This window comes from Hippopotamus amphibius, chromosome 2, assembly GCF_030028045.1.
Source record: "Hippopotamus amphibius kiboko isolate mHipAmp2 chromosome 2, mHipAmp2.hap2, whole genome shotgun sequence".
Lineage (NCBI taxonomy): Eukaryota > Metazoa > Chordata > Mammalia > Artiodactyla > Hippopotamidae > Hippopotamus > Hippopotamus amphibius.
In genome coordinates, this window is record NC_080187.1 from 103,516,887 (window position 1) to 103,538,841 (window position 21,955).

General features: G+C 44.1%; 1 protein-coding gene across 4 annotated transcripts in view; it reads right to left on the bottom strand.

The window, feature by feature from the left end:
• GALNT7 (polypeptide N-acetylgalactosaminyltransferase 7) overlaps positions 1-21,955 on the bottom strand; it is a 130,951-nt gene that overhangs the window by 54,485 nt on the left and 54,511 nt on the right. For all 4 annotated transcript variants that reach the window (XM_057720237.1, XM_057720239.1, XM_057720236.1 and 1 more), the window contains one exon: positions 5,289-5,749. In XM_057720237.1, coding sequence (XP_057576220.1) covers positions 5,289-5,749 — 461 coding nt within the window. The remainder of the gene's footprint in view (positions 1-5,288; positions 5,750-21,955) is intronic.

Consider the following 21,955-nt stretch of genomic DNA (forward strand, 5'->3'; position numbering starts at 1 on the left):
CAGGTGCTCCGGGTATGGCAGCTTGTCCTGCTCCTGCCCTCTCCTCGGCTGTGGTGTCCTTCTTCCTGTTTCTGAGCTTCAAAGCCTGGGACTGACCTCTGATTCCTCCTTCCCCTCCCTCAGCTGCCAAGGCCTCCCGTTCTAACTCTCGTTCTCCCCGGAGTTTCCTTTGTCTGCTTCTGGGGCCCTCACTCAGGTTCCTACTGTGAGGCTACGGACCCTCTCCCAGGTCAGGTCCCCACCCTCTGCCCACTCTGGACACGCCAGCAGCCGGACGTTCTTCAAGTTCTCTTTATACCACCCCCACTTCGGTGGGTCTTCCCTGCACCTCACTCAGCGCAGACTGTGAAGGGCGCTGGGGACCTGTACACACGACTCTCCCTGTCCTACCAGCTGGGTCTCTACACCCACTGCTCGGTCCAGGTAAGCCATGGTGCCTGTTTTCCTCCTGGTCCACGCCTACCATCCTGCCCTCTACACCTGTAACCTCCTCCCGCAAACCTCCTCATCCTCCGGCCCCAGCCTAGTGTCCCCCCCAGGAATCCTTTCCTGGCCCCCCTGTAACTCAGTGATGTGGGCCCCCTCTCCCGCCTCAGGATCTTGCGTTAGGGGACACCCTTCCCTTCTCCCCAGGGGTAGATGGAGAGCCCCTGGAAGGCACGGACTGTACCTTCTCACTGCTGCATCCCTGATGAGCTAGCACAGTGCCTTGCTTACTGGAGATATTCCATCTCTGCTGAACTGGGCAGAAAATCATGTCTGTTTTCTTATAGAAAACAAGTGTGCAGGCAGGTGAACTCATTCTTGGCTCAAGTCTTTAAAAAAGAAGTAGGCCTCCGGTTCACTCCAAACACTGTTACTCATCCTCCCGAAGAGCGCTGCACAGCCAGTAAGTGACTCAGCCAGGAGATGTGACTCAAAGCTGCGACAGATGTGTGTGTGAGTCACGCTGGAAGCTGGGCAGTTCTGTGCTGCTTTTCATCTGAAAAGACGATGAAGTGGCCACAAGAACGAGCTGGTGAACCAGGGGCAGATGTCACAGCTGGACAGACAGCCCAAAGCTGGGTTTCGAAGCGTGGCGGGTGGCTCCCTGCACTGGTGGCAGAGGCAGGAGAGCAGGCTGACCAGGCCCAGACCCCAAATCTGCAGAGATTCAGGCTCTAGGCAGCATGTTCTCCATGGGGCCCGGGGGGCCCAGCGTGAGGGAGGGCATGTGTGTGTGTGTGTGTGTGTGTGTGTGTGCGTGTGTGTGTGATGCTTTCAGTGTTGCCAGTAGAACAGAAAGGTGCTAATAAGCATACTAGATACTATGTGATGTTGGTTGATGACAGCGGGGTGGGTTAGGGAGGATGGGAAGCAGTTGAGGAAGGGAGGGGATGTGGGGATATATGTATAAATACAGCTGATTCACTTTGGTGTACAGCAGAAACTGGCACAACAGTGTAAAGCAACTATACTCCAATAAAGAGTTAAAAAAAAAAAAGGTACTGTGTGAAACTTAGCAGTGCTTTATTTGACACTGACCTTTTCATTTTGGAGAAAATTCTTAAGACTGACTGCATTCTAATTTATGAATAACTCAACTTGGAAATTATTTACAAGTCTACACTGAATTTTACAGTGTGTAAACAGGAAAGAAGCCTATCCCATTTTCAAAAAAAGGTGAGAAAAATTTAAAAAATAATTTGGATTCAGTTAAAGAATCTTCTTTCTGGGAGTTATGATGTTTGAATATTTTGGGTATAAAAAAAGTTTTCTCACTAGCATAGAATTTTAAAAAGGGGCTTAGCATTTGCTAAGATAGCCTCGGTCCTTTTATCTGACTGGGGACACGATCCTCTCAGGAACATGCAATAATCTTATTTCCAAGCGCTGCTCCAGTTATGCCAGAGAAAAGAACAGAGAAATGATCAGCCTATGAAAAGGCACGGTGGGAGGAAGGAAGGAGGATTAGAGAGAAGAAGAAAAGAAGGAAGGCGGAGGAGGGGGTGCAGGGAGGAAAGAGAGAGGAAGACAGGAAGGAAGGCGAGTTTAGGAGAGCGAGACCCAGAGAGATGGGGGCTTCAGAGGTACCTGGTGTGTCTGAAGTTATCAAAGGGGACAGAGGCTTTGCCATCAAATGGAAGGTGCACAGAGGAGAGAGGGGATGCGGGCATGCCACCCGCGTGGCCCATCCACATTTTCCAAAAGGCAACAGAGGACCTCAAAGCTGCATAGTTCTGGAAACATTTAGGTTTAGACAAACTCTGACCTGAAGAAAGTGCCACAGCAATTAAAAAAAAAAAAACAGCCACTAATACTTGGGTTTCTAAGCCCCAGGCCTGTGGTAATGGAGTTGCAGTCTATTATGTCCTTTAATCCCAATGCCGATCCAGAGGGGTTGGTACTGACAGACCCACGTTACGGATCAGGTAACTGACGGTTAGGCGGGGTAAGGAGCTGGTCTGAGATCTCATGTTTGGTGACGGAGCCAAGGTCTGACCCCAGCAGCCTCCTGCATTCACTCATTCATTCATTCACTCAAAGATGTTCACCACTGGGCACTGCCCAGCTCCCAGGTGTCACTTACTGGAAGTAGCGGGTGAAGAAAATAGACACATTCCTTGCTCTCAGGACCTTATCATCTAGTGAGAAAGACAGTCAATGAACAGCTGAATAAATCAATGCCTAATTTTAAAATTTGAGAGATATGATGAATGAAATGTCCAGAGAGCAGTAATGGAAAATAAAGCAGGGCAGAGAGTCCGACTGAGCCTGAGGGTTGGGAAGGGGCCGCAGAGGAAGGAAAAAGTCCATGGAGGCAGGGGGCGAGGTGGGGATGCGGGGAGCACGCAGAGGCCCTGGAAGAAGGTGCGTGGCCAGAGCAAGGCGGGCAGGGCCGGAAGGTTTTATTCTAGGTGCTCTGGAAAGGCAAAGAATGATGTCACATGGGGTAGTTTTGTGTGTCAGACCCCAACCTGCTTCTGTGTGAACAGGCAGGAGGTGGAGAGGTCAGGAAGGAGGCGCTGGCAGGATTCCAGGAGAGATAAGGGTGCCGTGGCTGGTGGCAGTGGAGGTCGAAGGATGGACCTCAGAAGTGATTAGAGATGGACTGTGGTGGCAGGAAGAAGAGGGCTTGGGGACAGAGGGATGTGAGGGGCACAGGAGAGGGAGGCACCGAGGACCACGCTAGTCCTGGGAGCTGCTGTGCCATGTATACCTTTGATTTTCTTGGCATGTTTCTTTCTTTTTAATTGAAGTAGAGTTGACTTATAATGTTTCAGGTGTACAATAAAGTGATTCACTTACATATATACGTGTGTATATATATGAATATATATATATTTTTTCACATTCTTTTCAAGATTCTCTTCCGTTATAGGTTATCTCAAGATACTGAGTATAATTACCTGCACTATACAGTAGGTCCTTGCTGGTTTTCTATTTTACAACTTAGCACATTTCTTATACTGAAAAGAGCTAGATTTACACTGGTGCTTCAAGTGTCATATCTTTTGTAAAGAGTTCACATGCTAAAATCTCCGTTTCCACACTGAGCTCACCCTGGGATGGCAACCCTGCCCTGAGCCACACTGTCCAGGAAGGTGTGGGGTGGAGGAGAGAGAAGGGCTGTCTAACTGGGCCACTGGGGTAGGACCACAGCTCTGCTGTCTCGCCGGGCGTATGTACAAAGAAGTCACGGCACTAAGCCTCAGACTTCACATTCACACGTGGCAGCTCTCTCTCAGTTTGCTTGTGACAATTAAATAAGATCCCTTACAGGAAGTCCTGGCCTGCAGCAAAGTCAGTGTTAGACTTTCCCCCTCCTTTCCTTCCCCATCATAGCGAGAAGACCATCCGGAGGTCCTCTGAGAAGCCCCTGTGACAGTCCGTCTCAGGTAACTGGGATGCACTCCAGGTGGGAACAGCAGATCCCGTTTGGGGTCCTAAAGGGTCTGTGCACGGCAATTCTAGCTCTGTAACAACAACCTCAGCCCTTGCCTAGGGGGGCTGCCAGATAAAATATAAGACGCACAGTTAAATTTGGGTTTCAGATAAATATTTTTAATGTATAAGTATATCCCATACACTATTTGGGACATACTTATACTAAACGTTTTCCGTTGTTTATCCAAAAGCAAATTTGACTGAGCATCTTCTATTTTCTTTTCTTTCTAAATATGGCAACTCTGTGACCAGGCAAAAATCTCTACCTTGACCAGGAATAAACTGCTCCCACATTCTCCCTTCCCAGTCCCCTGAAACACTCCAACTCTTCTCTGTACTGGAGGTTATGTCTCTCACCACCCTCGTTCTCTACTTCTCTTTCTTTTTTCTCTGCGTATTTCATGCACCCTCTCTCACTCCTATGAAATCAATAAAGTAAGGTCCAAAGTCTCCAGAGTAGCCTCTGATAGGTCCAGGATTTGACTCCACGGTCATAAATGATGCTGCTGTGGGGTCTGTGTGTGTGCACGTGTGCCTGCTGTGTTCACCTTTTAAAATAAGGACTGTGTTAACCATGCACCACTGGGAATACATCAGGAAAGGTTTCTAGTAGCAGTGAATTGAATTTGCACCCACACTAATGGAAGCTGCTCAGACCCTCTGAGTAGACTCAGGTACTGAATAAACTGAAAGAGAAGAGCTTTGAGTACATTCAATAATCACCACTATCAAAAATCAAGAGTTGGAAACCCTTTGTTTTCGATCACACTACATGAAAAGGACTTGAACGTGCGGGCCACGGTTTCACCTGTCTGAGGGCGCCTTTTATACATACTCGGGAGCTTCCGTTCCCAGTCTCAGTGCTGAGGGTGAAAACGGAAGGAGGCAAACATCCAGTTAGTTCTAGGAGCATCCCGAGCAGTGTCCCTGTTTCCTGTCCTGCAGCAAGACAAGGGGCCTGGTCCAGAAGGAGAAGCAACGCGCTGTGAAGGCTCTGTGATTCGAACATTGTCAGGTGACCTTAAACAAAGCACTTGGATCAATAGTCACTTCACACCCTGGTCCAAGCCCGTTTTCTCCCTGTGGACTGGGAACAGAACGTTCAGACCGGTGCCCACCCAGGGACCACACTTTGAGCAGCACCGGTGTAGGAGACCCCAGAATTTTAGACGCCACACCCAGGTGAAATAACACAAATGGGGAGCGCTCCTCCTTCTGGCCATTTTGTGGACCAAAGATCCTCTCATTCCCTCGCAGTAAAGGCGTCTAAGTATTTTTTGCATTCTAACCATCTAACTAAGTGTAAGTACCTATGAAAACAACCGTGCCCCCGGTTCAGAAAGAGGAGGGAGTGTGCTTACTCTTCTTGCCGTAAGTCACTGACGCTGCGGTCCAGGGAGATCATGTCACTCGCCACCATGTTAAATCCAAACTCTTTAATGCTGGCTTGAACTGCGTGTTTGAATTCTGGTCCCAAAACCAGTGGCTTGGCTTTCTCTCCAGGGCCACCGACCACTCCATGAGGCTCAGGCTCTTTGGGTTCAAAGTTACCGAGGACCCCTGGGCGGAGCACAGGATCACGGTAGGTGAAAGTCTGAGGCTTAAATGTGAGATACTGCCTCTGCATTATGTCTTTCTGGTTCTCTCCTCCAGCATGGCGCTCTTGTTCATGTTTGGCCTTGTTTTTTCTTCTAATAGACTCTAAGTCCACTTCTACTCCTTCAACGTGAGGCCAGGGCACCACGGGTTTGAATCTGTCATCCCCAGGAGCTAGTCCATTGCCCCCTCGGTCAGGCATGGGGTTATTAACAGCTCTGTCTTCCTACACAAAAGGGAGGGGGACAGACAATGAGTACATGAAGGCAACCACAGCAGAGTTTATGACACCAATTTTCATGTTTTAAAAACAGCCAAGGCAACAATCAAATGGTTTGAAACATGAAACAAGCGGGCCATGAATCAGGACCCCTCTGTTAGAAGATACCTTTCCCGGGGCGGGGGGGGGCCGGGGGGGTGACAAGAAGAGACTATTTCCTTGCCTTACTGTTCCAAAATGAAGGGGCGGATACATTTTTACATCTCCCCTTCTAAAGACAAGTCTCTATCAAAGACCACGTAATAAAGCACATTGTGTTTTGGGGTTTTTTTTTGTTTTTAATTTCCTTCTTTTTTGGTGTATTTCCCCCCCTAATTTTTTGGCACGTGGGATTCTTAGTTCCCAATTAGGGATCGAACCCAAGCCCTTTGCAGTGGAAGCTCAGAGTCTTAACCACTGGACCGCCAGGGAAGTCCCAAAGCACATTGTTACGGGTCAGAGTAATGAGGTTCTGGGACCTTTGACTAAAGCAGGCACTTAACAGGTCCTGTTGTACAGTGCGGGTTTTCCCAGTTGTCTGGTGTACAATGAATATGACATTTTGTTGGTCGTACAGCCACATGGTGGCAGTGGTGTTAGGTGTCACCCAGCCTGAGGCTGGCTTCGTGCCCCAAAGGGCTGAGGAACAGAGCCGGGATATGCCCTCAACAGCCCCCACTCGGTATTTCCTGCTTACTGAGACCTTAGCTGAGTTCAGAACGATAAAAAAAAAGGCTCTAGTGACTGTAACCAAGTCAACTGGGGCTTTTAAACCACACCTAGTACCTAGTTGGCCCCGTTCCAGAGGCGGCCCAGGGGAAAACATTCTGCATGTACGGATATTCCGTAAGGGCTGCCTCCCTTTCTGTTTGGGCACTCCTCATCGCCTGTGTAGATCTTTCCGTCAGAAACCCAGAGTGCTTTTGATTCTGGGGTGTCGCATGTGAAGTTGTTGCTAAATCAGGGCCATTCTTTGCACAGCCATGCTTCTCGACATCAGCATCACCTCATCAGCATCACCTCAGCGGCTTTAAATACACTGATGTCCGCGTCCCATCCCTCAGACACTGTGATTTAATGGGTCGGGGCACTTGGAGGTTTAAGAGCTCCCCAGGTGATTTCAATATGCTTCAGGCTTGAGCTCCTCGGGCTTAAAGGGAGTGCTTCTGGCTATAACCAGACCAGAAGGCTACAAAGGGCGAGTGGCTGGGCTGCGGCGAGGCCAGGAGGTCAGAACCAGACCCTGTCGGACCCCCCTCATGTCAAGATCCCCTGGTTCCTCAAGAGATTCATAAAAGAATTAGTACCATCTGAACGACATTTCTCCACAGTGTTAGCGCTATCTTGAAAACTAAAGTTAAAAACTTTAAAGACTGCAGAAGTAAGGCTCCAGGTGTGGTGCTGATATGCAGGTTGCTGTCTGCTGGTGGTTTATTTAGAGACAAAGGTCTCTTTGGAAAGTCAGCTAATTCAAATGTAAATTTAGTCGATGTTGAAAGTTTTGGTAAGGACGGGCTGAGGAGTGACTTGAGAGAGTTCAAAAGGAATGTAAGAAATTTATCTCTTTGTTTGGGTAATACTATAAGCATGTGATACAGAATTCAAAGGCACAGAGCAAAAGGCAAGTTTTCCCGCCTTCCCTTCAGCAGAGGCACTCACAGCCGGCACTTCCTTGTGAATCTTCCTAGAGACATGATATGCAGGTATAAACATACATGTGTATGTACATACAATAAGAATTTTTTTCTGAAAGTGGGACACAGATTTTAATTAACTCATTAATTTCAAAAGGAACCCTAAGATGTTACAACCAGTGCAAAGATGAATCCAAAGAACAAACACATAAACATCAAGAATACTGCAAAGAGGGCTTCCTAGGTGGCGCAGTGGTTGAGAATCCACCTGCCAACTCAGGGGACACGGGTTCGAGCCCTGCTCCAGGAAGATCCCACATGCCGCAGAGCAACTAAGACCGTGCGCCACAACTATTGAGCCTGCGCTCTAGAGCCCGTGAGCCACAACTGTTGAGCCCATGTGCTGCAACTACTGAAGCCCATGCGCCTAGAGCCCGTGCTCTGCAACAAGAGAAGCCACAGAGCCCACGCACCACAACGAATAGCCCCCACTCACTGCAACTAAAAAAAAAAAGAAAGCCCACGCGCAGCAAAAAAGACCCAACACAGCCAATAAAATAAATTAATTAATTAAAAAAAAAGAATACTGCAAAGAATTTACAAGTAGATGCAACACTGGTAAAACTGGTCAATATGCAGAGGGTAATAACCAACTGCATTCCACAGTACACGATTTCCATTCCAATGGACAAGACTCTTGTATATTACCAGCAGTTTTCTATCATTTACAGGAGTGTAAAACAGCTCAGAGATAATGAAAGGGTGAGATAAACATGAAAGCTGAGTTGGATAATGCACCCCATAATCTTTTGGTTCCATTTCAAAGTTTTTCCACAATTTTCCTCCTATAACACAAAACTAAATATAAGATGCAGCACTCAGCTTGACCACCTGAATGTGATGCCTTTGTTCGGGTACAGGTGGATAAGCCTTCGGCATCAGGCTTCTGACCATCACACACCCGAGTAAAGTAGCAGGGACTTAGCTGAAGCCTAACCTGTGAGCCCTACTAAGGGTCAGAGGAGGGCTGCTAAGTAGGCAGGAGGCAGCCTTGCCAGAGATCTGTGTCCCGGTGGGGATTAACCCATCCCGAGGAGAGGAAGCCAAGCGCTACTCTGTCACACAGAAGTAGGCGTGGAAGCTGAGAGGTGATTCTGGTGATGGAAAAGTGTCCTTTTCTCCATTTTATCTCCTGGCTCTTTCCAAAATTATACTCACTTACCACAGTGTTGTAATAAACAAAATAGAGAAGTCATGAGAAAACTCTAAGATACTGGACTCAAGTTGTTGATGTTGAACCAAGTACCCCACAGAAAGGAGGACAGCATGGTCCCCCCACTTCAACTTTTCGCATCAAGACTCCAGTGGACCAGTAATGAGGGAGGTAAAGAGCGAGGGGAGGGAAATAGGCACAGAAAAGATACAGAAAAGTACATGAACAGGTCACCACATGTGAACAGAGCATCCCCTGTGGTGCCTAATATTCCACTGGGGAAAACTGCTTATGGGAAGAATGTGGAACATGATAGTACCTGAAATCAAAGTACCCAATCGTGAGACACATGCTAAGGTTTAGGTGGGCGGGGGCTCATTTAAGACTTGCAAATTTAAACGTTTCTCAAACTCATGCACCTCAACAAGAGAACATCTAATGGATTTGAACTTTGTGCTCATCTTCCTCCAAAAGTTGTTTTGATCTTCCCTTTGTCTAACTTTGACTCTTCTTTTTCTTTTTTTTTTGGTGAGATCTTAGTTCCCCGACTGGGGATCGAACCCAGGGCCTCGGCAGTGAGCGCGCAGAGTCCTAACCACTGGACCGCCAGGTAAGTCCCTAACCTCTGACTCTTAGTGTTCTCTGTAGGTCTGTCAGGAGCCGGCCTGTCACTCCTCACTCTGGCATCTCCTCTCCCGAGCCAGGTGACCATGTTCGTTTGCCCCCTGTTTCTTCAGCTCACATCTCACTTTTCATCTCCAGGGCCACAGTCAACTGCTTCAACATTTCTGCTTGAATCAACCTGGCACCGAAATTTAAGATACCCCAGAGTGAACTTACATTTACCACGTCACACACCTGCTTCGACTACTGTCTTCCCCACCCTGGGGACGGGACCCACCATCCACTCAACTACCAAACACCAATCCTACATTTCACCCTCAGCCTCCTGTTCTGACAGCCGATCAATCATTGACACCTGATTCAATCTATCAACTCCTGTCAATCCTACTGCCTGTGTAGTTCCTGAATCTGGCCACTTTCTCCAAACCCTCACTGCTGTGAAATAAGATTCATATTTTATGACAAGACAAGAAAAATTTAAACATAAAAATTCTTCTCTGCCCTTTTGCCTCCTCTCTCCCCTCTGCTGTGCACCATGTATCTGCATTAGATATCAACCAAACCTCCCCATCAGCAGAAATACCTGCTCAACCATAAAGAGCAGCATTCTCCCAGCATCAAGACAACTCCTTAAAAGATAACATTCCTTCTTGACCTTGTAGGGGGTCACATGACCCACCACGATGGCACTTAGATCTGGATCATGTAAACTGTCAATAATACACCATTTGATGTACAGCCCTCTGTCTCAAAAAACTTATATACTTGTGCCTTGACTTCTAAGAGGCGGAACAATTCTCAGAGCTTTCTGAGATCCTCTTCCCAGGTTATAATCCCCAAATTTGGCTCGAAGAAAATTTTCCCTTTCTTTCTTAGGTTGATGAATTTTTCGTCGACACTGCCAAGGCCACCCTCTCCACTTAACAGGATGACTAGAGTAGGAATAACAGTGCACAAACAATGGGTACTAAGTGCCTCACGCGTGTTAACCTGTTTAATCCCAAGAGTTAGGTTCTGTGATTACCACCCACATTGCATAGACAGAAGAGCCGACAGAGAAGCGGCCTAATGGCAGGGCTGAGCCCGTGTACCTGAACTCCAGGCATCAGTGCCTCTCATTCCAGCGCGTGTACTCACGGTCTCCCGTCATTACTGCTCTGCACGGCAGCCAAAGTGACTTCCCTGAAATTCAAGTACAAGCATGTCCCATCCCGTTTCCAGGCTCCACGCCAGGCCTTTTCCCTCAGGAGAGCGGACACTCTTCCCAGGGGTTAGCAGGCTTTTCCGGCTCCAGCCTGCACTCACCTCTCTACCTCCCCCCCACCCCCCGCCCCCCCAGCAGGAACAGGAAACACTCCAGGCTTTTTAGACCTCAGGGTCTCTGCTGCAGGTACTCAAGATGCCACTATAGCGACCAGAGCAGCCAGACAGTACATAACCGAATGGGTATGGTTGTGTTCCCACAAAACCTTGCTTACAAAGACAGGCTAATGGGCATGGATTTGCCCCCAACCCCTGCATTACACTGGAAGTTCCATGAAAGGGGAGAGACAATGTCCATGGGATGCACCACTGCACCCCAGTGCTCACCCTGGCACGCAACCCTCGGTAAGTATTTACTGAATAAATACGTGAATCCTACAACATCTGCCTGCCTTATGAGAGGGAGTCTGAGAGCGAAAGGGAGAGAATGGAGAAAGACAGGGAAAGAGGGGCCTGATCTGAGAGAAGCTTCCTGGCGATACTTGATGAATTCAGCAAGAGAGGAGGACCTAACTTTATATTCTCTGCACAGTGCTGCACTCTTAATAACGCTGTATAATAGTCACCAGAAAAATTGAATTTGCTCACTTCTCAAAGCCTGCACGTCATTAAATCTGAAGGCAAAACCAAATAGGAGAATGGTCCGTCTAACCCCAAGTCAATTAAGAATAATCACGTCAAATCGTCATGTTACATGATTCAAAGGATGGCTGCAAGGCAGTGTAACACTCAATTCCCCAGGGAGGGAGAACCACACGCTCCTTCCTGGGGGAGAGTGAGGCAGCACTGCCTTTGTGACTTGCTGGTGTTAAGATACCTTCATAAGCACCAGCTGATTTTCTTTACAGTCAAAATCAATGGATCACTGTTGACTACAAATGGAAAACAGAATCGGGAGATAATCTTCCAAAATCAGTATGTTCATAACAGTGGAAGTGTACTGAAAAATAGAATCTCTTATCACCAGATGGAATTAGGGGATGATCAGAAATCAGATCAGACTATTCACTTCACATCTCACAATTTACAAGGTTTCCCCTCAACCCTAAGTCACCCTTATGCATGATATCTTTCCAAAATGGTCATGCTTGGGTAGAAATGATATGAACGCAAAGGAATTTAGAGCAAATGAAAGTAACACAGGCGTGGATCTGAAGTTTGAGGTGAGCCTAGAAAGCTAAGCTCGTAATGATGAGTTTCTGCAGCCACCGTATCTCCTGAGAAATCAGCTTCGTTTTGGGACGTGGCTGCCCCTGACAACGGCCCACGATTCGGTTGTCATTCTGCCTGAGCCACAGGGCTTACGACATAACAGGTGAAATTTAATTCTTCAGTTTAAGAACCCTCCTGATAAAAAAAAGCCTTTAATTAGAAAGATCGCGTCAGCATCCCTTCTCCAGCTTCACTCACTCACTCACTCACCTAGAAGGAGCAGGAGAAACAGCCAAGAGAGCTGGGAGGGAGGGGTGAGAACAAAGTTCAGAAGAAATGGGGTGTGCCTGTGGGCAGGATGTGGGTGGGGGTGGGTTTCTCTCTAGTTAGGGGAGCTGCGTTCAGAGCTGGCCCGTTCCCTGCTGACATCCTGCGCTCGCGAAGACCACCCACTCTGGCTCTCTTCAGAGGACTGAGAATTGACTGCACTGGGTGTCGGTGGCCCTTCTAGGGCATGGGAGGTGGGTAGGGGTGTCACGTAATTTGTCTGCTTAATCAGGGCTTAAAATGGATACACTTGAGATTCAACAGAGATCTTACCAGGCCTTGAACATGTAGGATGTCCTCTCTTACGGAAAAGGACCCTATTCAAGTACATTTTAAGACCAATGGCAACGCCTCTGTTGGCAATTAAGACAGAATTGGAAATGGAGAGGGTGCGGCTTATGAGTGAGAAAAAGCATTACATTCGGACAGAGGGATTATCAGAAAAAGACTGACTCAGTAGGAATGCCAAGCCCCAAGCCAGGATATAAACCGAAAGGGGAACAGCACGGAGAACGTAGCACGGCTGACATCACAGTAACTGCTCCACCAAGAGAAATTCAGGTCAGCAAACCCAGCACCATATACTGGACCTGGGCAGGTAACCACCAGTCACAGGCTACTATACGGTAAGTAAGCCAGACTTACTCTAGGGACGGTGCATCCCAGGGCCGTCCGGAGCTCTTGTGACAGCAGAGCTGCTGACACTGGCAGCCAGTCACCAGTGGGAAAGGCAGTGCTGCACTTTAACCACCTACCAGGTTCGGAGTCAATTAAATGCCACTCCTTCTTAATCAAATCAGCAATATATGAAATACAGCATATAATACAGACCTGTCCTGTATTTTGCAATATTGAAGTTAATAGGTGTCCTCCTAAAAAGTTGGCTACATCACATTTTTAAACATTTACTCATCTTAATAAAGGGAGATTTCCATTATAGGAGAGCCTCCCGTGCAGCCAGTCGAGATTTGCAGATTTGGATTTTTGTGCATATCACGTGGTATTCTTAAAAGATGTATCCATCTGCACTGACACAATGATTTTCTGAAGATCTCCACGCATCTTGTAGAATAATCGTGGTCAACTACAGAATATCTAGATGTGGCAAATTTTAAGTCTTGGGCTCTTTTCCCCCCAGTTTAAACATAGTTTCTTATCCATCACTAGGATGAGACTAGATAAATTTGCAATTTGCCTGACTTAAATAATGAGAAACTTTTAGTTTGTATGTAAAATAGTACATACTTAGTAGAAAAGTATCAACTATTGGGGGCAACCAACCGAGTTACTGAAGGTAGCCGCATGAAGGTTATCTAAAATCATCCACATTTTCTGATGCCTGGAACGGACCCTCAGCTAATGCTGGTCAAGCACCCTCTGGTCCACTCCCTCTGGAGGCTGCAAGCTCCCTTTTTAAGCAGAAGGCAAAGGCACGCACTTCATCCCCGCTGTTTCTAATCCACTCAGGGCTTTTCCGCCAGGTCACTGATGAAATACAGATGCTTCGCGTGGGAAACCCTGACTCCTTCTAGCATTTAACACCATCCCAGGAACATAGCAAGAGGTAGACAGCTTTCTTCCCACCAGTATTTAATTATGCACCGACGCTATCCCAAGTTATAAATTAGCCAGTGTCCCATTTCCATCGTCTTCCCTGGTTCAAGTAAATGCTTCAGTACGTTTTTAATATTTAACATCACCCATATCATGGGACCTCGTCCTGAGTACACTTTTCCTCTTGTCTTTGTGGGCGCACCTCTTCATTCAGGGTTGAGGAAGATCACTCTTCAACTGACAAGAAGTACTACCTTTATCTCACCAGAACCCAACCTTCATGAACAAGTACGAATTTCGTTATAGGATATGCCATTTCTTTAAACTGTTTCAGAGACAAGAGGCAATACTAAAAAGAAGAACTTCTGAAATATAAAGAAACACTTTTGAATATTTAAGTTTGATCTCTCTGAACTCTAGATCCCTCCAGTGATTAGGTATCGTTTCAAAGCGGCTGGCAGTGAGATGAGTAAGCGTGGGAAATAAAATCCAACCTGTTTCCTCAGAAGCATATGGTACAGCTTAAAACAAAACTGAGTTCAACCAAACTAAAGTAAGTGATCAAATTGGTTAAAACTGTGATAAAATTTACTTCTTAAAAACCATGGAGAGACTGAGAGAAGAGATTGGCTTCAGTCAGGTCACTCATGAGACGGCGGCAAAGGCGGAACTAACACCTGGTTTTCCTGCTTAATGAATCGCGGGGGCGGAGGTGGGGGTCGTAGGGTAGCACTTCAGTTAGGGCTCGGTGTCCCCAGAGTCCTCCTGGCGCCCTCCCAGTCTGAGGATCCTCATGTGGGAGGTCACAGGACAACTGTGTCTAAGTCCCCATTTCACAAATTGAAAAACTGAGGCCCTGTGTGTTCCAGGGACATCTATGGAGGTAAGGACAGAGGCCATGTGTCGTGGCTTCCGTGCAGTGCTCTCCACATCACCCAGAACCAGTGATACAATAGTCCTCCTGAGAGAGAGGAGAGTTCTGCGTGTGAGCTCAGTAGAGCTGCCAGAGACTGGTCCCAGTGGATGAGAGAAAAGAAGGCGCCGGGGCCGGGGCGGCGGGGAGTACCTAGTGGTGAGGGTTTACCGCGGGGCTAATGAGTGCTGGAGAGCTGGAATTGGTAGTTTCCGTGGGAAGACAAAGCCAGGGTGCCATTAAGAAATATTTCAGGTAAATTGTCCAGGGCGATCTCAAAAAGGAGAGAAACCAATCTCCAAGATTCCACTACAATAATGTGCTGTGATTTATTTTCCCAAACTAAATAAATGCTCACTTTCATACTTAAGAACAAAAACAAAAACAAAACCATGGAGATGGATTGCATTTTTTACAGGCATCACGGTAAACTGCAAATTCCTTAGTAATAAAAACTTTCAATTTTCAACATATAAATTAAAATTACAACTGGAAAAAGGGAGATTTCACGCAAGATCCTCCTCTGTACTAACACTATAATCTCTAATGTTCTATTTCGTAAATGTGAGATAGTAGCTCAAGCCAGCAGTTTTTGAATCCCCCCGCCCCCATCCTCCCAGGCCCCCAAATATTTCTACCACTGCTCTTCCTGAGTTGCCTCAAAATCTGTTCACATGTTTCCCTCAGTCACATGACGGTTCTTGGAGGATGGTTATCTGAATGTAGACAGTATGTCCAGTAGACAGTAGGTACTCAATGTGTGTTTCTTCATGGAGTGAACAAATGGGGAACATCTAGCTGGGGGTCACACCACCTGTTTATTTGTTAGAATATGAACTAGCTTTGCATTCACTGTCTTATGCCACTGCTGGACTTGGTTTAAGTTAGCATTTTGAGAATCCAAATAAGATAACTGAAAACATTACTTTCCCTACCAACCTAAAATTTGAATAATCTTTTTCTTTTTTAAGCTCTTTGTTGGAATATAATTGCTTTACACTCTTGTACCAGATTTTGAGGTACACCAAAGTGAATCAGTGGTATTCATACATATATCCCCATATCCCCTCCCTCCCACCCTCCCTGTCCTGGCCCTCTAAGGCATCACCCATCATCGAGTTGATCTCCCTTCGTTATAACAGCAACTTCCCACTAGCTATGTTTTACAGTTGGTAGTGTATATGTGTCTATGCTACTCTCTCACCTCGTCCCAGCTTTCCCTTCGCCCCCTGCCCCGCCCCCAACCCCGTGTCCTCCAGTCCATTCTCTGCATCTCCATCCTTTTTCTTGCCCTGTCACTGGGTTCATCAGTACCATTTCTTTTTTAGATTCTGTATATGTGAGTTAGCATACTATATTTGTTTCTCACTTTCTGCCTAACTTCATTCTGTATGACAGACTCTAGGTCTATCCACCTCATTACATATAGCTGCATTTCATTCCTTTTTATGGCTAATATTCCATTGTCTATATGTGCCACATCTTCTTTATCCATTCATTTGTTGATGGGCATTTAGGTTGCTTCCATGTTCTGGCTATTGTAAATAGTGCTGCAATGCACATTATGGTACATGCTTCTTTTTGGATTATGGTTTTCTCTGGGTATATGCCCAGTAGTGGGATTACTGGGTCATATGGTAGTTCTATTTGTAGTTTTTTACGGAACCTCCAAACTGTTTTCCATAGTGGCTGTACCAATTTACATTCCCACCAACAGTGCAGGAGAGTTCTCTTTTCTCCACACCCTCTCCAACATTTATTGCCTCTAGATTTTTGGATGATGGCCATTCTGCATGGTGTGAGGTGAGACCTCACTGTGGCTTTGACTTGCATTTCTCTAATTATTAGTGATGTTGAGCATCTTTTCATGTGTTTGTTGGCCATCTGAATGTCTTCTTTGGAGAAATGCCTATTTAGGACTTCCGCCCATTTGTGGATTGGGTTATTTGCTTTTTTGGTATTAAGCTCCATGAGTGCTTGTATATTTTGGAGATTAATCCTTTGTCTGTTGCTTCATTGGCAAGTGTTTTCTCCCATTCTGAGTGTTGTCTGCTTGTCTTGTTTATGGTTTCTTTTGCTGTGCAAAAGCTTTTAAGTTTCATTAGGTCTCATTTGTTTATTCTTGATTTTATTTCCATTTTTCTAGGAGGTGGGTCAAAAAGGATGTTGCTTTGATGTATGTCATAGAGTGTTTTGCCTATGTTTTCCTCTAGGAGTTTTATAGTACCTGGTCTTACATTTAAGTCTTTAATCCATTTGGAGTTTATTTTTGTATATGGTGTTAGGAAGTGTTCTAATTTCATTCTTTTACATGTAGCTGTCCAATTTTTCCAGCACCACTTATTGAAGAAGCTGTCTTTTTTCCATTGTATATTCGTGCCTCCTTTGTCAAATATAAGCTGCCCATATGTGCTTGGGTTTATTACCTCTGAGTTCTCTATTCCGTTCCACTGATCTTCCTTTCTATTTTTGTGCCAGTACCATACTGTTTTGATCACTGTGGCCTTGTAGTATAGTCTGAAGTCAGGAAGCCTAATTTCATCAACTCCATCTTTCCTTCTCAAGATTGCTTTGGCTATTTGGGGTCTTTGGCATTTCCATACAAATCATAAGATTTCTTGCTCTGGTTCTGTGAAAAATGCCATTGGTAATTTGATAGGGATTACGCTGAATCTGTAAATTGCTTTGGGTAGTACAGTCATTTTCACAATGTTGATTCTTCTAATCTAAGAACATGGTATGGCTCTCCATCTGTTTGTATCGACTTTGATTTCCTTCATCAGTGTCTTATACTTTTCTGCATACAGGTCTTTTGCCTCCTTAAGCAAGTTTATTCCTAAGTATTTTATTCTTTTTGTTGCAATGGTAAACGGGAAAGTTTCCTTAATTTCTTTCTGCTTTTTCATTGTTAGTGTATAGGAATGCAAGAGATTTCTGTGCATTAACTTTGTATCCTGCTACTTTACTAAATTCATCGATTAGTGCTAGCAGTTTTCTGGTAGCATCTTTCGGATTTTCTATGTATAATATCATGTCATCTGCAGAGTGACAATTTTACTTCTTTTCCACTTTGGATTCCTTTGATTTCATTTTCTTCTCTGATTGCTGTGGCTAAAACTTCCAAAATTATGTTGAATAATAATGGTGAGAGTGGGCACCCTTGTCTTGTTCCTATTCTTAGAGGGAATGCTTTCAGTTTTTCCCCATTTAGAACTATATTGGCTTTTGGTTTCTCATATATGGCTTTTATTATGTTGAGATAATTTCCTTCTATGCCCATTTTCTGGAGAGTTTTTGTCATAAATCAATGTTGAATTTTGTGAAAAGCTTTTTCTGCATCTATTGAGATAATCATATGGTTTTTATCCTTCAATTTGTTGATATGATGTATCACGTTGATTGATTTGCGTATATTGAAGAATCCTTGCATCCCCGGGATAAACCACACTTGATCATGGTATATGATCTTTTTAATGTGCTGTTGGATTCTGTTAGTGTTTTGTTGAGGACTTTTGCATCTGTATTCATCAGTGATACTGGCCTGTAATTTTCTTTTTTTGTGACCTCTTTGCCTGGTTTTGGTATCAGGGTGATGGTGGCCTTGTAGGATGCATTTGGGAGTGTTCCTCCTTCTGCTATATTTTGGAAGAGTTTGAGAAGAATAGGTGTTAGCTCTTCTCTAAATGGTTGATAGAATTTGCCTATGAGTCCATCAATTGTTTGTTGGGAGATTTTAATCACCGTCTCAATTTCAGTGCTTGTGATTGGTCTGTTCATATGTTCTATTTCTTCCTGGTTCAGTCTTGGAAGATTGTATTTTTCTAAGAATTTATCCATTTCTTCCAGGTTATCCAATTTATTGGCATATAGTTGTTTGTAGTAGTCTCTCATTATCTTTTGTATTTCTGTGGTGTCCGTTGTTACTTCTTTTTCATTTCTAATTCTGTTGATTTGCGTCTTCTCCCGTTTTTTCCTGATGAGTCTGGCTAATGGTTTATCAACTTTGTTTATCTTCTCCAAGAACCAGCTTTTAGTTTCATTGATCTTTGCTATTGTTTCCTTCATTTCTTTTTCATTTATTTCTGATCTGATCTTTATGATTTCTTTCCTTCTGCTCACTTTGGGGTTTCTTTGTTTTCTCTAATTGTTTTAGGTATAAGGTTAGGTTGTTTATTCGATATTTTTATTGTTTCTTGAGGTAGGACTGTATTGCTATAAACTTCCCTCTTAGAACAGCTTTTGCTGCATCCCATAGGTTTTGGGTTGTTCTGTTTTCATTGTCATTTGTTTCCAGGTATTTTTTGATTTCCCGTTTGATTTCTTTAATGATTTCTTGGTTGTTTGGTAGTGTATTGTTTACCCTCCAGGTATTTGTATTTTTTACAGTTTTTTTCCTGTAATTGATATCTAGTCTCATGGCATTGTGGTCAGAGAAGATGCTTCATGTGATTTCAATTTTCTTGAATTTACCGAGGCTTGATTTGTGTCCCAAAACGTGATCTATCCTGGAAAATGTTCTGTGTGCACTTGAGAAGAAAGTGTATTCTGTCATTTTTGGATGGAATGTCCTATAAATATCAATTAAGTCGAGGTGGTCTAATGTGTCATTTAAAGCTTGTGTGTCCTTATTTATTTTCTGTTTGGATGATCTGTCCATTGATGTAAGTGGGGTGTTCAAGTCTCCTACTATTATTGTGTTACTGTCAATTTCCCCTTTTATGGCTATTAGCATTTGCCTTATGTATTGAGGTGCTCCTATGTTGGGGGCACAGATATTTACAATTGTTATATCTTATTCTTGGGTGGATCCCTTGATCATTATGTAGTGTCCTTCCTTGTCTCTTGTAATAGTCTTTACTTTAAAGTCTAATTTGTCTCATATGAGTATTGCTATTCCAGCTTTCTTTTTACTTCCATTTGCATGGAATATCTTTTTCCATCCCTTTCCTTTCAGTCTTTGTGTGTTCCTTGGTCTGAAGTGGATTTCTTGTAGGCAGCATACAGAAGGGTCGTGTTTTTGTATCCATTCAGCCAGTCTGTGTCTTTTGGTTGGAGCATTTAATCCATTTACATTTAAGGTGATTACTGACATGTGTGTTTCTATTACCATTTTCTTAATTGTTTTGGGTTTGCTTTTGTAGGTCTTTTCTTTGTCTTGTGTTTCCTGCTTAGAAAAGTTCCTTTAGCAATTGTTGTAAGGCTGGTTTGGTGGTGCTGAATTCTCAACTTTTGCTTGTTTGTAAAGCTTTTGTTTTCTCTGTTGAATCTGAATGAGATTCTTGCTGGAAAGAGTATTCTTGGTTGTAGGTTTTTCTCTCTCAGGACTTTCAGTATATCCTGCCATTCCCTTCTGGCCTGCAGAGTTTCTGTAGAAAGATCAGCCGTTATCCTTTTGGGTTTTCCCTTATATGTTATTTGTTGCTTTTCTCTTGCTGCTTTTAATAATTTTTCTTTGTGTTTAATTTTCATTAGTTTGATTAATATGGGCCTCAGTGTATTTCTCCTTGGGTTTATTCTGTACGGGACTCTCTGCGCTTCTGGGACTTGATTAATTATTTCCTTTTCCATGTTGGGGAAGTTTTCCCCTATAACCTCTTCAAATATTTTCTCAGACCCTTTCTTTTTTTCTTCTTCTTCTGGGATGCCTATGATTCAAATGTTGGTGTGCTTAATGTTGTCACCAAGGTCTCTGAGACTGTCTTCCATTCTTTTTATTCTTTTTTCTCTTTCCTGCTCTGTGGCGGTTATTTCCCCCATTCTATCTTTGAACTCACTTATTCCTTCTTCTTCCTCAGTTATTCTGCTGTTTATAACATCTAGAGTATTTTTAATTTCAGTTATTTTGTTGTCCACTACTGTTTGTTTGCTCTTTAGTTCTTCTGAGTCCTTATTAACTGTTTCTTATATTTTCTCTACTTTGTTGTCGAGATTTTGGATCATCTTTACTATCATTACTCTGAATTTTTTCAGGAAATTTTCCTATTTCCTCTTCATTTATTTGGTCTTGTGGGTTTTTTTCCTGCTCCTTTGCCCTCATGGTGTTTCTTTGTTTTCTCATTTTGTCTAATATATAGGACTTGCTGTCTCCTTTCCCTATGCTGCCTAGCAGTAATTCTTCCCGTTTATGCCCTCTGCCCCCTGTGGTGGGGTTTGTACAGTGTCTTGAGTAGGCTTCCTGGTTGGGGGGGGGGGGGGGGTCTGGTGTCTGCTTTCCGGTGTGTAGCTCTGTGTCTTTTCTCTTTGACGAGCAGGGCCGTGTGAGGTGGTGTGTTTTAGGGTATCTGTGAGGTTAATATGGCTTTAGGTAGTCTGTGTGCTGATGCATGAGTTTGTGTTCCTGTCAAGTTTCTAGTTTAGTGTGAGGTGTCCAGCACTGGCCGTTGCAGACAGTCTGATGAAGCCCAGTCTTAGGCTGTGATACAGGGCTTCGTAAGAGTTCTCTGCAGTTAATCTTCCCTGTGTCTGAGGCCTCCCTAGTAGTCTAGCATCCTGGATTCAGTGCTCCCTCCCCAGAGCCTCCTACTTGGCTTCTGATGGAGTAGTCCAGACTCCAGAGGTTGTTTGTCCCAGCAATAAAGGGGTTTAAAGAAGACTGTCCAAGCCCCAGACTAATGGCAGAGTGTTGAGTCAAACAAATACTAAGTTCAGGAAACACATACATGTATAAGACACACAAATACTGTATCCAATAGAACATAAGGCACTAGAAAGACCTGACAGAAGTACCCCAGTATGCCATCAGACAATCAAAGAGAAAACCAACAGAAATTCAAAACCAAAAAAAAAAAAAAAAATCCACACACAAACACAAATCCAGGGAGATTTTGAAAGCTAGGATAAAATATAATAAAGAGCAAGAGTACCACCAGACAGACTGAAGATTCTCAGAATGAAATCAGACAATTATACTTAGAACTAACATAAAGACAAAAGCTAATAATAAAAACCAAAGCATTGTGTCATCTGGAGAATAAAGCAAGGAAACAGAGCAGACCGATAATATTGCTTATAAGTATATTAGGATAAAATGAACTAAAAAAGGATAGAAGACAGAGCAACAAAAGAGTGTAGTGTGACTGGAAATATGAAAAGAAAGAAACAGAAACATATAAAAGAGATGAAAAGAGGGTAGGAGAGATACAGTCAGCACTATAAAAAATTTATCTAGAAATAGAAATATATAAAAAGGCTAAAAATAAAAACAGAATAAAAAATAGAATAAAAAAGTATGTTATAAAATGTGTAGATCCCTTAGGACTAAGATCATAATTAATAAAAAAACAAACAAACAAACAAACAAAAAACTAGAACTGACCCCAGAATGGACCAGATCAATAGAATTAATAATAATATTTCTGTTTCCTTGGGGTCTCAGCTGTAAGTGTCCTTCTACCTGCCTTGGGTTTTTTGTATTACTCTGCGACCAGCAGAGCTTCCTTTATTGTTCGTCTGTAAGCACCGGTGTGTGGGGACAGAGAGGGTATAATAGTGGC